General features: G+C 52.9%; 6 protein-coding genes across 6 annotated transcripts; 3 read left to right on the top strand and 3 right to left on the bottom strand.

Moving 5' to 3' along the window:
* The first annotated feature begins 1,162 nt into the window (after positions 1-1,162).
* M430DRAFT_220985 (hypothetical protein) lies at positions 1,163-3,041 on the top strand. Its single transcript, XM_024864633.1, has 3 exons — positions 1,163-1,667; positions 1,739-2,578; positions 2,731-3,041. Exons 1-3 carry the CDS (start codon positions 1,399-1,401, stop codon positions 2,774-2,776), a joined length of 1,155 nt encoding a protein of 384 aa, XP_024722247.1. The 5' UTR covers positions 1,163-1,398; the 3' UTR covers positions 2,777-3,041.
* A 47-nt stretch (positions 3,042-3,088) lies between these two features.
* M430DRAFT_40876 (hypothetical protein) lies at positions 3,089-4,517 on the bottom strand. The gene is made up of 4 exons (XM_024867438.1): positions 3,969-4,517; positions 3,685-3,920; positions 3,468-3,633; positions 3,089-3,414 (listed from the first exon to the last, which is right to left on the bottom strand). The coding sequence occupies exons 1-4, from the start codon at positions 4,135-4,137 to the stop codon at positions 3,308-3,310; spliced, it is 678 nt and encodes a 225-aa protein (XP_024722246.1). The 5' UTR covers positions 4,138-4,517; the 3' UTR covers positions 3,089-3,307.
* Positions 4,518-6,352: 1,835 nt separating this feature from the next.
* Positions 6,353-7,408, top strand: M430DRAFT_118228 (hypothetical protein). The gene is made up of 3 exons (XM_024861698.1): positions 6,353-6,772; positions 6,849-6,983; positions 7,040-7,408. The coding sequence occupies exons 1-3, from the start codon at positions 6,524-6,526 to the stop codon at positions 7,322-7,324; spliced, it is 669 nt and encodes a 222-aa protein (XP_024722245.1). The 5' UTR covers positions 6,353-6,523; the 3' UTR covers positions 7,325-7,408.
* A 1,624-nt stretch (positions 7,409-9,032) lies between these two features.
* M430DRAFT_118223 (hypothetical protein) lies at positions 9,033-11,082 on the bottom strand. The gene is made up of 2 exons (XM_024861697.1): positions 10,753-11,082; positions 9,033-10,672 (listed from the first exon to the last, which is right to left on the bottom strand). Exons 1-2 carry the CDS (start codon positions 10,792-10,794, stop codon positions 9,164-9,166), a joined length of 1,551 nt encoding a protein of 516 aa, XP_024722244.1. The 5' UTR covers positions 10,795-11,082; the 3' UTR covers positions 9,033-9,163.
* Positions 11,083-11,323: 241 nt separating this feature from the next.
* Positions 11,324-12,146, top strand: M430DRAFT_98547 (hypothetical protein; the record flags this gene model as incomplete). The annotated part of the gene is made up of 3 exons (XM_024870128.1): positions 11,324-11,356; positions 11,432-11,940; positions 11,996-12,146. The coding sequence occupies 3 exons, from the start codon at positions 11,324-11,326 to the stop codon at positions 12,144-12,146; spliced, it is 693 nt and encodes a 230-aa protein (XP_024722243.1).
* Positions 12,147-12,380: 234 nt separating this feature from the next.
* Positions 12,381-14,462, bottom strand: M430DRAFT_17644 (hypothetical protein; the record flags this gene model as incomplete). Its single annotated transcript, XM_024863716.1, has 2 exons — positions 12,381-12,992; positions 13,044-14,462. The coding sequence occupies 2 exons, from the start codon at positions 14,460-14,462 to the stop codon at positions 12,381-12,383; spliced, it is 2,031 nt and encodes a 676-aa protein (XP_024722242.1).
* Between the last annotated feature and the right edge of the window lie 128 nt (positions 14,463-14,590).

Genomic DNA, 14,590 nt, shown 5'->3' with positions numbered 1-14,590 from the left:
CCCCCCCTCCCTTTTTATTTTTCTAGAAATCTTCCATACCTTACCTACCTAACCCAAGTTCAATCCAGATATATCATATCTATGCAGATATGCATTCTCGATCTCAATATCAATATCCCTCCTACCTTACCTTGAAACCCCATTTCATCTTATAATGAGCTTATACCCTATTCCTCTCATTAAAACCGCACGTTCTACTTAGAGCCCTCACCTCATCCATCACAGATTTAAAGATTCTTAGACTTTTTACCTAGGTATTCTTTCTTCTTTTTCTTCTTTTTCTTTTTTCTAGGAACCGGCTTTCCAATCTATATAGCGCCGCAAACAAGCCCTGCTCACAAACAAAAACCATCATCCCTCCCTCACCCCTCTTTCCTACCTATCTAAATCCATCAAATCAACCCAACCCCCATCCCAACCCATAATCCTTCTAGAAACCAAACCCAAACCAAGCCCAACCCACGCACCAATCACAAGCCACGAGCCTCCTCCCCCACCAACCTAACCTTAAGGCTTTACGCGCGGAGGGAAGAGAAAGAAAGAGGGGCTTCGGTGATCTGCAGGGTAAGGTAGCCATCAAGGTGCGCAGCCGTACTTTAGACTTTGGACCCTGTGAGATTTTGTTGACGAGTGATGGGGAGGGGATTGTTAATATATTTTATATATATATGTGTGTGTGTGTTTTGTGTGTTTAGAGAGAGGGGGAAGGAGGGGGGGGGGAATGGGGGGAATGGGGGGGGTTGATTAAGTGTATATAAGGTATACCTAGATATGTATGTGTGCAGAGGGGGGGAGGGAGGCTTTCTGAGTGAGTCGGTGTAGCCAGCCATCCTCAAGACGACCGACCGACCGACCTACACCTCTCTCTCTGTATACCTTACCAACAGCACGCGCAAGAACCTTAATGCAGCAAGGAAGAAGACACAAGCGGCCCATGATCAGCAAATGAGCGTGCTTCTCTCAGAGAAGGAAAGTTTATATGTATATGTATATGTATATGTATCTGTAGGGTATATAACATGTAGCGTCAGGTATCCAAGAGGTTCTTCTACAGTAGCGTGCCCATCAAGGTATCTGGCAGGAGAGACACGCAGCCCCCATCTGACACGGCCGCCATCAGCCCCCCCTCGGTCGTGCCCCTAGAAGTATGTCTTTTTTTTTTCTCCTTCCATCATCATATCAAATCAACCTTGAGAGCTGGCCTGTCAAATAGATGTCATAGATATACGAGTTGCTCTTTTGATATAAGAATAAGAGATCTGCGACCATCGATTGCTCTTCCTTGACTGCGTCTCTCTCTTTTCCTCCTCTCTCTTTTCCTCTCCTCCTCTCTCCCATCATTCTTTTCCCAGTCCCCACCTACAACGATTCACTTCTCTGCAACAAAATTCAAACACAATGGCTTCCGATTTCGATCCCTCCGCGGTAGACCTCAACACCGCCGACCCGACCCAGGTCGTGTGTTTCCTTCAGGCCGGCCAGAACGAGTATGACGGCCGCCTGGGCGCCCGCATCTCGGCCCTCTTCGTGATCCTCGTCGTGTCCAGTGCTACCACCTTCTTCCCCGTCGTGGCCGCCCGCGTCCGCTGGGTGCGCGTGAACATCTATGTCTACCTCTTCGCGCGCTACTTCGGCGCCGGCGTCATCATCGCCACGGCCTTCATCCAGTGAGTGACCACTCGGCCTCCCTAGATGAGACAACACTGAGCAGCGTACTGACGACACCCCTTCTCTCCAGTCTCCTCGATCCAGGCTATGCATCGATCGGCCCCGACACCTGCGTCGGCATGACCGGAGGCTGGGCCTCCTTCTCCTGGCCGCCCGCCATCGCCCTGACCTCCACCATGGGCGTCTTCCTCATGGACTTCGCCGCCGAGCGCTACGTCGAGTACAAGTACGGCCTCGCCCACAGCCATCAGGACGTCGAGGCCCTCGTCACCGACCACGCCGGCCCGCTCAACCCCCGCGCGCCCCTGAGCCACCACCAGCTGCACTCGGGCGACCAGGACGAGAGTTTCCACGCCGCCGTCGCCGCCGCTGCGATCCAGGACACCCCCCGCAACCCTGCCGCCCCGACGCACAAGGAGGAGCTGCACGAGAGCGACGTCGAGCTCGCGGGGTCATCCGGCGCGAGCACGACCTCCGCCGACGAGCGTTCCTTCCGGCAGCAGATCGCCGCGTTCCTGATCCTCGAGTTCGGCGTCATCTTCCACTCCGTGATCATCGGCCTGAACCTCGGGACCGCCGGCTCCGAGTTCTCGACCCTCTACCCGGTCATCGTCTTCCACCAGTCCTTCGAGGGCCTCGGGATCGGCGCCCGCATGTCCGCCATCCCGTTCCCGTCGCGCGTCGCCTGGCTGCCGTGGGTGCTGTGCACGGCCTACGGCCTGACGACGCCGCTGGCCATCGCCATCGGGCTAGGCGTGCGCACCACGTATAACGCGGGCAGCTTCACGGCGAACGTGGTGTCGGGCGTGCTGGACTCGACGTCGGCGGGGATCCTGATCTATACGGGGCTGGTGGAGCTGCTGGCGAGGGATTTCCTGTTTAACCCGGAGCTGACGCGCGACTCGAGGAGGTTGACGTTCATGGTCGTGTGTGTGTTCCTGGGGTGTGGTCTTATGGCATTGTTGGGTAAATGGGCGTGATGGGATTGGGGATGGGGAGAGAGGTTCACTTGTAGAGAGACGATGGTCTCGTGAATCCTCCAAGTTGTCCATAAGGAAGGAGGAAAGGAAGGGAAAGGAAGGGAAAGGAAGGGAAGGGAAGCGAATAAAATACCCGAATAGCAAACAGAAGAATCCAAATGTAGAAAGGAGGAAAGGAAGGAAAAGGAAGGGAAAGGAAATGCACAAAATACCCAAATAAATAAACAGAAGACTCCAAATGTAAAAAGGAGGTAGACTAGCGTAATAAAACAAAAAGGCACAAGACTTCTGCCAATCTTCACCGGCCTGAGACCGCCAGCGTCAATTTATCCTTGATATACAAGTAGTCACCGAGACTGTCTAGATCCCGACGGGAATTCCTGAAAGTACTCACTGACTAGGAAGTAAATGCCTCGAGTATGTGATCTCAGAAAATCTTGACAAGGGAACTGGTTGAATTGATTGGATTGGGATTGGATTATTGTATAAGAGGAGAAGCCCTGGACGCAGCATCATAAGAACAAGAAGACAAGGCGCCATCCGCTAGACCAACCGGCCTAGCCAGAAAGCCATCAGTCAGTAAAGAGACGTACGATATTCGGGCCCCGTTCTACGAATACTGCTTTCTATTCCCGGCATCTCCACCCCTGCTCTATGCCTTAGATTGCTCCCGCGCCGTTCTTCTCGTCGATGTGGCGGTAGCGTTCCTTCTCTGCGCGGTCCTTGACTACCATCGTGATGGCGAGGATTAGAGCTACGTCAACGCCTGCATTCATCGTTAATGAGGGGGAGAAGGAGATCAGGTGAGATGTTACATACCGACGATACCGAATGCTCCGGTGAAGATCGGATCAAGGAAGTTGTTGGCATAGGTGGAGAATGGACCGACGCAGCCGATTTGAGTTGCAGCCTCGACTGCACTCGGGCACTGGGAATCAACCACGAATGGCGGCGAGGTACTGTTTGCATATCCGCAGCATTTCAGCTGTTGCATGTTAGCGGACTTCGAGGATACGTTAGCCAGATTGCGGCTTACCGCTTGCTGGATCAGGCTCTGTGTCGATGCTGGCTGATCGGCCCAGACAACAGACAAGTTCGATCTCGTCCTGAGCGTGTCTACCCACATGGACAGCCCAAGAATCATTGTGAACAGCGCGCATACAGCAGTCATGTAGCCATTTAATTTCAACCATCCCCGTGTCATCGGCATGACCATGGCGGCAATAGAGATCAGGAACGTGATAAAGACCAGAACCGCATTTCCGATGGTAGCTGGGAGTTCTGTTAGTGCCAGTTAACATCGATGTGAGGGAGACTGACCTGATACTGGAGCTGCTTGCTTCAATATTATATCTCGTGCCGCGGTGGTAACCGTTGGTGTCTGATGGCCCATCGATTGTGTTGTCAAAGCGAAGGCCAACAAGAGCACCCCAGAGACCAAGAAGAGGATATCCACCAGGGCATAGGTGAGTAGAATGTTGTCCCGCATTTTCAAAGTATGAATGGAAATAAATAGTTCGAGGGAAAGTATGAGTTCGGCTGCGAGACCAAGTTGATACAGAGACTGGTTCAACGACGACCTGCGTCTATTCTGCAATTCTGGCAGCCTCTAGATGGGCTACTTTTGAAAAGAATGAAGGGTCGAAATGTTCGGCCAAGATATTACTTCCCCGCCGGTAGGAAGGAAACAACGAGGGATTAAGAAAGGAGATACTGTAAAGATGAATTACGAAGGTAACGAGGAAGCAGAATGGTCAAGGCAGAAACTTCAAGCCAGCACGAAGAACAGGAAGCGCGAGGAAAAGAAGGAAACGCCTACCATGGCCCTGCGATACGCGCAGAGGAGTGGCCTGAGATGGAGACTTGGAGTGTAGGGGCTTTCGCGATCCACGACGCCTGGCGTTTTAGATGCGGCGTCAAGGCGGGCTTCTGAGGCTGCAGCGTTTCGGAACGCTGTAACAGATCGGCCCAATGGAGTCGCACTTCTGTCGCGGTCGACAGAGTGGTCTCGACGCGCTCGACGACATGACTGGTTCGATTCGGGAGGATGTGAGGATTCGCAAGTGGGCGGTTGCGGTTTGGCAGAGAAGGCGATATTATTGGACGGGTGAAGAAGAGTCGAGACTCGACAAAGAGAAAGCGGGAATTGAGATTCTGGCCTGAGGCCACATGATCGACGCGAGCATGCAGGCGACCTGAGGTGGAGAGGCTTAAGGTCACATGACGTAAAACCACGGGCTTCAGGTTCTTCTGTACCTACCTAGTGTCAAGTCAAGTGAAAGGTAGAACGCGCAGTAGAAGAAGTTAGTCCTGTAGAAGCCGACCTAGAAGCCTTGCCCTGGATGATGAAATCAGGTGGTGTTATCACGTGATCCGAGCGACGCTTTCTCCAAGCCGCGAACAACAGACGAGGATGGAGGCGGTGGAGCATTGCCGCAGCTATCAAGCGGTCTTATCGCGGAGGAGTTGGTACGGGCTAAGGTAATGCTAGCGTAGTGCAGTCCACAGTAAGGTACCTTAGTATGAGTGCGCGAGAGGGGAGAGGGGGAGAAGAGCTTATTGGATCTCATGTTCGTCCAGAGGGAATCCCCTCAATACAATGAGGTGCCCTTTGTTCCTGAGGAGACATCACGTGGGATCTCGATCTCTCCCAATGTGCCCTCTGAGTTCTTAAGGTAACCTGCCCTTAATCAGCCCCTAATCCGCCCCTAATCAGGCGTTAATCTGCCGTTAATCTGCCCATTTCATCTGCCATCTGGCCTCTCCAGCACGCACTACACCGTACCGAGGCCGAGAGTGGGTGACGGATCCACCGTGTCCCACCCGACCCACTTGTACCACCCGCCGGTCCTCGCTGTGCGGCGGGGAGCGTAGGCCCAGTCACGCCTGGCGGACCTTAGTGCGTGCGGTTTGAGTAACAGCAAGAATAAGAAGGCCGCACTTACCCTCTTTCAACCATCTCTCGTGAACCCGCAGACGCATCCTTGTTGTCACTGTCTGGACATTATCCTCACATCAGAGGTTCATCTTTCTCAGGTACGCATTACAGAGTTCACTTTTGCTGCGCATATCACTGTTTGATTTTGTTAATTTATATTATGATTTTATGATATTATTTTATTTTATTTTGCTTTATTCTATTTTATATCCATCTCATCCTATACCTATCTCTCCCTTGTGGCGGGGGAATCGGCGGAGCAGACCTGTGTCTGTCCTTCGGTGGTCCCCCCGTCCCCCCCCGTCCCCTCCCTCTCCCCCATTGAAATCCTGCCCTCTCCCTCTCTGTCGCATTATTATTTTATGACGACTTATGAATGTTTTATGACCCCCCCCCGATGATTGGCCCAGCCGCCGTCCTTTTTTATTTATTTATTCGTATTATTATTATTATTATTATTTATTATTTACCACTATCACTAGGGGGGCAGTCCTCCCCTTATTATCCCTCGACTACCTTACTCCTTTGAAAAGCGCAACCTTGCCTGATCAATCCATTAACCCACAGTTTCTGCTGTCCAGGAACCACCGCGACTCGACTGTTCCCCCTTCTCGCCTCTCCCTCGCCTCTTCACTCTCGCCTCTTCACTCTCGCCTCTCGCCTCTCGCGTCCCCCTCGCCTGTGCGTGTTGGCCTGAACTCTCTCTCAACACACCCCCCCCCAATCCCATTTCCCCCCCCCATCGGCTCGTTCCTTCCCACGCCTTCCTCAATCCAGTCGCCCGCGACCACATCAGGCATTTCGCGACTGAACAACCTCTCCCATCCCCCATAAGCAGTAAGGTCATCCGCGCCCATCTCAAAAGAGTCATATTCGTCATACCACACATCTTCCCCTGCCCGCCTCTTATATTCCCCCGTCTCGTCTCCTCTCCACCATGGCCGACATCACCGACCACGCCGACCAGGCCTCGCCCTCCGCCCTCGACGAGCACTCCGTCGGGAATGGCAATCCAATTGGCGAGAGCCGTGGCATCAAGCGCCAGCGCCCAACTACTGCCGACGACGACGACGATGACGATGACAAGCCCGGTCGTGAGCGGAGGAAGATTGAGATCAAGTTCATCACGGATAAGTCGCGTCGCCACATCACCTTCTCCAAGCGCAAGGCCGGTATCATGAAGAAGGTCGGTCCCAATTGTCCACAATGGCGCGCGCGTCCACTCGTCGCGTTCTGAGCTTCGTTATTGACTCTGCGGATAGGCATACGAATTGTCCGTCTTAACCGGGACCCAAGTCCTCCTGCTTGTCGTGTCGGAGACGGGTCTGGTCTACACCTTCACAACTCCCAAGCTGCAACCCTTGGTTACCAAGGCCGAGGGCAAGAACTTGATTCAGGTATGGCGCACCCGGAAACCGACGCGTCCACAAAACATCTGCTGATACTCTGCTAGGCGTGCTTGAACGCACCCGAACCGGCCGGCAATGGCGAGAACGGCGTCGATGATTCCAACCCCGTCGAATCCCCCGAAGAGCCTACCCCACAACATCTCCCACCACAACAAGCCCGCACTGGCATGCCCCAGGGCAACCCCCAAATGCACCCAGGCTACATGCCGCAAACGATCGAGCAGCAGCAGGCCATCGCGTATCAGAACTACGTGGCCCAGCAACAAAGAAGCGGCTATCCTATGCCTCCTCAAGCCGGCATCCCACAACAACATTCGCACCAAGCATAGAGTCGAATACTCGAGGCCCCTCCCCGTAACGAGAGAGGGTTGAGCTAGTCTTTGAAAGAAACTGATACCCGGCACACATAATACAACGCGTCTATCTCGCTCCTCGTTTGTGTCCTGCGGGTCTCGATCCTCAACAAAGGGTACTTGCAGAAGGTGTTCGGTGTCATTATATGGGGTTCTTTCTTTTCTACTTCTTGCAAATCCGCTTTTCTCCCTTTTCTTTTTTTCAAACTACAAAACTCGATACTACACGCGTGAATAATGAGATAATTTTCCCCTGAAGCTCTCTGGGGGTTTTGCAACGGGCGGACGGCGGCAACATTGCGTCGAGGTGGATTTCTGGCCGGGGCAATCGAGGCAAGGAACGGCGCGACCCCCTTTCTTCATCTGCATGGCAAGGGAGGAAAATTGGCGATCTATAATTTGGCACACCTCTTTGTTTGTTTGTTTTTTTGCCCGTCTGGTAATCAATTCCCCATGGTTGATGGATGCGAATGAATGGCTTGGCTTGGCGGTAGACATATCTTATATCTCTTCCCTCTCGCTCCGGAGGTCAGGTCAGGTCAGGTCAGTGGCTGAGGTAGTAGGGCGTAGCTTAGCTCTCTGTACAGTACACACACACACACACGGTCGTCTGTCTTCCCTCGGCGTGGATCTGGCGTCGATGCATGAAATCAATCCGAATCGATCAATCATTTTAATAATGTCTCTTTCGTCTGATCTCGTCTCGTCTGATCTCCAGATATCATCTCATATCTAGGGTATCTATCTATCTATATCAGTTCCCTGCGTGATACCGAATAAGGCAAGCGTGCGGATTCGATACTATGCTGTGCTGTGCTGTGCTGTGCTGTGCTGTGTGCTCCTCTAATACAACTAAAGTAGGTACCTACCTCCCTACCTACCTACCTACCTAGGTACCTATTTAGTAGGCACCTACCCTAATATACCTACCTAGGTACCTTACTATAACATCAAACCATCTAATCTGACCCATCCCGTCTTTATCCCTTCCCTTGTTCATATCATATTATATTATATCCTATCGTATATATGGTATGTATGGTATGGTATGGTATGGTATTGTATATCTCGATATAATCAATAACATGTATCTTATCTGGGTAGGTTAGGTAGGTAGGTAGGTAAGGTAGGTATTGGGATTGGGATGCGAAACTTTATAGTTAAGTTCACTTTCACTTCATAGCTCCTCTCCTCTCCTCTCCACTCCCCTGTTTCCCCTTCCATATACACGTAAGGGCCTACTAGGTCAAGAAGAAGTCACTTTAGAAACCATCATTCCCCTCCCCTCCCATCCCCTTCCCCTTCTCTCCCCCCTTCCCCTTCTCTCTCTTTCCCAACCCCCCCTATTCTACCCTATCTATCTATCAATCTATCTATACACACATACATACATAACAAGCAAAACACTCCACACTCCATTATTCTATCCCAAAAAATCCTAATCCTATGTATAGGTAGATCCCTGATATTTAGAATGAAATGAAATGAAATGGAAAAGATGAGATGAGATATATGGGGGTGTTTGCCGGAAACGCCAACGCTAACGCCGTAGCCTATGCTTATGACCCCTGTGCCCTGGAGATATGTGGAGGATGTGGAGGATGGGGAGGATAGGGATATGAAATATGGAATATGGAATATGGATATGTGGAAGGTTGGGGGTGGGGTGGGGAGGAGAAAGGGGGGGGGGGGTTATGATATATGATACAGGACAGCACCTCCCCTCCCTACACATCCCTGTGAACGAACTCGACTCTTGTGTTTTGGTTCTGGTTTGTTTGATTTTCCATGGCTTGCTTGCTTGGGCTTATAATTTCAATCCATCCTAGATGATGGTCCTCCGCCCCCCGCACCACCAGGAGGAGGTCCCTTGCCGCTCCCGCTCCCGCTCCGACTGCGGCTCTTGCGCTCCCACCAGCGCATCTTCCACAGGCCCCCGACCGCGTCCTGGTTCCTGCCGCGCGAGTTCTTCCTCCTCCTCGGCCTCGCCGCGAAGCCCGTCGAGCGCCTGCGCCCGCCCGCGCGTAACAGGGAGGTATGCTCATCTGGCGGGGCGGCAGCGGCGGCGGCGGCGTCCTCGTCGTCATCTTGGGGATGCACGAGAGGAGACTCGGCGAACATGGTCATGATGCTGCGCGCGCGGCCCGGTGACGACTGCGCGTCGTCGTCTTGGAGCTCGCCCCAGATCTCGTCGGCTTCGGTGAGCCGCACGGATTTGCGCACGTTGCGCGTGGCGCCGAGGACGGCGTCCTGCTTGGCCGTCGGCGTCATGGCCTCGCCGTTGAGGAGCGCCTGGTGCTCGGCGCTGATGGAGGCTTCTTCGTCGGCTGCCATGGAATCAGAGTACTCTTCCGTGTCAGTGTCCTCGATGAAGCCGAGGGCCGGGGTGAGGGCGCCCTGCGGCACCGTTGGCTGGGCCTCGTCCGAGAGCCGCCATGACAGGGCCAGGACGCCGGAGAGGAGGATGACGGTCCCGACGGCAATTAGGGAGGCGTGGAGAGCCGAGAGCCGATCTGTCTGTTTGAAGTATATTAACCCATCGAGGATGGCGATTATGTTATAGATGCAGAAAATGAGAGGGTATAGAACGCTGGTCGACACTAGTTTGAGGCCTCGATTGAGGTAGAAGAGTTGCGTGAGGGCCAGAGAGACGAGGCCCAGGAGGATGGCCCATGATTGCCATCTGTTGAACTGATTGATCCTATCCACGATGGTACGCACCAGGAGCTCGACCGCCGACTTGGCTACGAGCAGGGAGTGCGCCGAGAGGATCCCACTGAGGCAGCCGTATGAGAGTCCACGGAGGAGCCGGATCCGGGGACTGGAGGATATGCTGGGAACCCGGGCAAGAAATCCTGCCACCCCAATGATTATAGCCACCAATAATGCCTGCATTACCATCCAAAGAATGAAGCCCCGCCGTGCAAGTAACTTCAGCAGCTGATCCAGGCTATGGGCCGGTTCAGGAATTGCCCCAAATATTGCAATCAGGACGGCACCGATCGCAACCAGTAATGTACCGCCCAATGACCCGCGTGTGAAAGGCTCCCCCAGAATCAATGAGGCGCATATTGAATTGAAGACCAGTCCCGAAGCTTGTAGCGTCGAGAGGACCGGCAATGGGAGGGTCGTTATCTGGATTGTGCTCCCCACCAGGTTAGAAATAATGAACATTGCCATTCCGACCTGCCATCTCCGCCGTCTATGGGGTGGCCGCCGCACATCGTGGGGTCCTTTCTCGTCTTCTAAGATATGTGACTTGCGTTGGAGGGTCAAGCCCAAGCTCTGAACGGACGTGGAGATCAAGCCGACCAAAATGCCAATCTGTTATGAGAGAGAACGAGAGTCAATGATCTGTGCCATCTGGAAAGAGGGCGAGGGAGGGAGCTCCAGATGCAACTCACAGCTACACTTCCTCCTGGCGACAGGTCGCCGAAGGTTCCCATCACGCCGTTACGCTGCCGCAAGTCTTCATTTGGTTCAGAGCAGTGTAGCGTCCCGTTAAGCCAAGTATAAGATTTGGTTGTTGCAATTCGAAGGAGGGAGAAAGGGCGCTCTCGTGGAACGTGGTCGTGGTCGTTGTCTCAAGGTCCTGGGTTCGGCTTCAATTCCAGTGCATCCTTCTCGCTTGTCTACAGGAGACCGAAACACAGTATCCACGCGCCTCGTGCGGGAACGCGAAAGGGTTTAAAAGCTGGATAGGTAGTCAATTGAGAGGCCTTGAGACAATCTAGATACTATTCTCCTGTGATATATCCCGGAATGAAGCTGGAATGTGTTACGACGGTGCCACGCAAGGAGCCGCAGTGGGTCTGGAACTGAATCATGTGACGCTTCCACTTGGCCCAAGCTCTTATCGGGTTTCCTGTCCAGAAGCTCCTCGTCGACACACGCATTTAACCCCAAGCTCCCCATTTACCCCAGACTTCTTCTCCCTGCCTAGTCAATTAGCTGTTGAAGCACTGATCGCCCAGAATGTCACAATCACACGCCTTGTCGGACGACCAGGTAAGCTCCCCACGCCTCAGCCGCCTAGGCAAGTGAACCATCCCCAAGCCCGCCTACTGACGAGATGCACGGCAGGTGTCGCAGGAGCTGAAGAAGATGACGGCGTTCATCAAGCAGGAAGCGATGGAGAAAGCCCGCGAGATCGAGATCAAGGCGGACGAGGAGTTCGCCATAGAGAAGTCCAAGCTGGTGCGGCAGGAGACGGCCGCCATCGACACCACGTACGAGAAGAAGTTCAAGCAGGCCCAGATGTCCCAGCAGATCACCCGCTCCACCGTCGCCAACAAGACCCGGCTGAAGGTGCTGAGCGCCCGCCAGGAGCTGCTCGATAGCATCTTCGAGCAGGCGCAGAAGAAGCTGGGCGAGGCCACCAAGGACAAGGGCAAGTACGAGACCATCCTCAAGAACCTGATGCTGGAGGGCTTCTACGCCCTGAGCGAGCCGAAGCTGCAGGTCCGCGCGCGCAAGGCCGATTACGATTTGGTGAAGAAGGCCATCGAGAAGGCGTCCAAGGAGTATAAGGAGAAGACCGGGAAGCCTGTCGAGGCTACCATTGACGAGGCGAATCCGCTGCCGGAGGGCAGGTGAGTGTATACTTCGTGTGAGGTATGGGGGTGGGATGCTAATTGTGAGTGATAGTGCTGGTGGCCTCTCAATCGTCGGTGGGGGTGGGAAGATCGAGATTAACAACACTTTCGAGGAGCGTATTAAGCTGCTACAAGATAACGCGTTACCCTCCATAAGAACGGCTTTGTTTGGCAAGAACGAGAACAGGAAGTTCTATGACTAGGTCCGGCGAGAGTTAAGCATTCGATAGTCCAAGAGCAAATATGAGGTCTTAGAGGGAAGCGGCACGGTGCACAAATTTGCTATATGTTTATTCTGGTTTTTTTTGGTAGAACTTGTGGAAAGTGTACGATACAATGAACTTCAGTCGCATCACTATGAAGCTGGAATGTATTGATTCCCCCGGCCACATGTCCAATGCCTAAGCGCCCTCAATTTCACCGTGCAGCCTACCCCGTTACACCTTTCCTGCCGTGCTCTTCATCCTCGACAAGAAACTCTGGATGCCGGCCCTCTCCCCCTCGAGATCCTCCTCGGCTCTCCCACGCGGCCCGTCAAACACCGTCTGCTTTGGCTTTGGCTTACTCCGAAGGGTGTCCGCAATTCGCTGCGCAACTAATTCCAGAACCTCCTTGGCTTCGATCCTGGAGATGAACGCTGCCCCGGGATTACCGATACTCTTCATTATATCCCTGATGGAGGCGGCGAGATCGTCTATATCTTTATCGAAACGTCTTTCTTCGTTCACATCCGTCAGGTCAAGCTCGGCGGACCTCGCATCATCTATAGCTATGTCGAGGAGGGAGATCAGAGCTGCTAGTTCCCGGTAGTCTGTCTGTGGTGTCAGATCAAAGGTTGGATCTTCGAGACGCTTGATGAAGAGGTCCAGATCCATGAGGAGGTGAGAATGCTTCGTGCAGTAAGAGATATCGTTGAAATAGAAGCTCATCGCAAGCCGTCTCCTAAGGTCATGCATCCGTGGGGGAAAAGACGGGACACTTTCAACTACTTGGAGGCGGAGTGTTGGCTCTTCAACACAGTTGAATAGTGATGTACATATTTCTTGACACTATTTATGCTATTAGAGAGGGTTGTTGGAGAAAATAGAGCCCGAACTTACACAAGCTTCCCAAGATTCTTCAGGGATATATCGACAAAGGCGACTGATCGTTTCCCGGACTCCGTCGAACAAGTCAACGTTTTCGAAGACTACGCCATCGGCGCACATCCTTAGGAGCAGGCAGATGATATAGACTCTGACTTCCTGCCGGAGGGAACTCGCTATGTCACCAAGAAATCCGATAACTGAGCGGAGTTCATCCCACTGGCGCCTGCCATATGGGTCCCTGACTCCTGAGATTGATTGGATCTTCTGGGAGATAGAAATGGCCGCCGGACTCCCTCCAAGATCTTTGAACAGTTTTTGGACCACATCAGGGACGATGAGCCGGTGAACTTGTTCCGAGGACTCCCTTAAAGTATTGCTGTAAGAGCTCCGAAGCGGAGCGCTTGGTTCTCTGCAGAGCTCATCAAGCACCCATAGAAATATCTCGTCTGGTAAGGTCTTCCCAAAGGAAACCATGTCCTCCGCGAAACCGGAAATGAACGTCTGATACCTGACTTGCGGATCTGAAAGATCTTTCTTCCAGTCATCTGTGACAAACTCTGTTGGAAAGGGTGATCTTTTCGTTTTAGATGGCTTGGCTTCAGTATCAAAAAAATACCAGCGATGTTCAGAGAGTGTTGCTTCTGTTCTCTTGATTGCACGGGTGACCCTTTGCACTTCGCCCTCTTCTCGATCCTTGACAACCGATCCCAAAAGATCGAGATGACTGGTTTTGGTCTCATTTGAGTTGGCTCCTGTCGGAAGGAGTGTACTGTTTTCATCTTCTAGTGCTGACAATGCTTTGACCCTTTTCGAACTGGCCTCAGCGGCATCGTCAGTTCTCGCGAGGTCGGCGAGGTACTTCAAATCGAATTTATACTTCGGTACAACAATAGGGGAAGTTTTATAATCAAGGTTGCGGCTCGTAAATCTTGAGGCACTGGGAGTAGATGGCGTGTCTTTATTAGTGGAAGGTTTTGGTGGTATATTAGAGCGATGTGATTGTAACAACGTGGTGAGATCCACCAGGGAGGAATCCGAATCTGAGTCCTCATCGTCTGAACTTCTGATAATCCTGCCAGAGGAGAAACTACTTGATACTGCCGGCGGTTGAATAAGTTGCTGTGAAAGTGACGGTGGGCCCTCGGACGGATCATTGTTGGGAGATGGAGATAACAAGCTTGAATTATATCCTCCTTGGTCATGTGCAGGCTTTGCGGGCTGGCTGGCGGTAGGATTTACAGCCTCTGATGCCGACCCGTTCACTGTATTGCTGGAATGGCTAAATGCAGGGCGAGGGACGTTCGAAGGGGTGCCATTGACAGTCGTCGAGGGGCTCGGCCGGCTGGATACTGGAGCCGCCGGTTTGGAAGACGGTTGGACAGGTTTGAAGAAGGCATTCAGACTAGCCTGGTGCTTCCGGCCACCAGACATTGTTTGAACAGGGGACGGACGGATCAGCTGTCAAGAATGCATTACCAGACGCGAATTCCGATCCGTGGGAGGCAGGGTTGGTATCCTTAGGCAAGGACGTCGACCTGGTGGACTACATACGAGTACTT

This window comes from Amorphotheca resinae (genome assembly GCF_003019875.1).
Source record: "Amorphotheca resinae ATCC 22711 unplaced genomic scaffold M430scaffold_4, whole genome shotgun sequence".
In the NCBI taxonomy this organism is placed as follows: Eukaryota; Fungi; Ascomycota; class Leotiomycetes; order Helotiales; family Amorphothecaceae; genus Amorphotheca; species Amorphotheca resinae.
Note: the sequence above shows the minus strand (reverse complement) of the source record. Positions and strands in the feature narration are given on the sequence as shown.

Excerpts from the sequence above, each read along its gene's own strand:
- M430DRAFT_220985 (XM_024864633.1), top strand. The coding sequence starts at position 1,399 with ATGGCTTCCGATTTCGATCCCTCCGCGGTAGACCTCAACACCGCCGAC. Across the intron at positions 1,668-1,738 it reads ATCGCCACGGCCTTCATCCA|TCTCCTCGATCCAGGCTATG; the intron begins GTGAGTGACCAC and ends CCTTCTCTCCAG. Across the intron at positions 2,579-2,730 it reads CTGACGCGCGACTCGAGGAG|GAAAGGAAGGGAAAGGAAGG; the intron begins GTTGACGTTCAT and ends ATAAGGAAGGAG.
- M430DRAFT_118223 (XM_024861697.1), bottom strand. The coding sequence starts at position 10,794 with ATGGGAACCTTCGGCGACCTGTCGCCAGGAGGAAGTGTAGCT. Across the intron at positions 10,673-10,752 it reads CGCCAGGAGGAAGTGTAGCT|ATTGGCATTTTGGTCGGCTT; the intron begins GTGAGTTGCATC and ends CTCTCATAACAG.
- M430DRAFT_118228 (XM_024861698.1), top strand. The coding sequence starts at position 6,524 with ATGGCCGACATCACCGACCACGCCGACCAGGCCTCGCCCTCCGCCCTC. Across the intron at positions 6,773-6,848 it reads AGGCCGGTATCATGAAGAAG|GCATACGAATTGTCCGTCTT; the intron begins GTCGGTCCCAAT and ends CTCTGCGGATAG. Across the intron at positions 6,984-7,039 it reads AGGGCAAGAACTTGATTCAG|GCGTGCTTGAACGCACCCGA; the intron begins GTATGGCGCACC and ends ATACTCTGCTAG.
- M430DRAFT_40876 (XM_024867438.1), bottom strand. The coding sequence starts at position 4,137 with ATGCGGGACAACATTCTACTCACCTATGCCCTGGTGGATATCCTCTTC. Across the intron at positions 3,921-3,968 it reads GCAAGCAGCTCCAGTATCAG|CTACCATCGGAAATGCGGTT; the intron begins GTCAGTCTCCCT and ends CAGAACTCCCAG. Across the intron at positions 3,634-3,684 it reads AGAGCCTGATCCAGCAAGCG|CTGAAATGCTGCGGATATGC; the intron begins GTAAGCCGCAAT and ends AACATGCAACAG.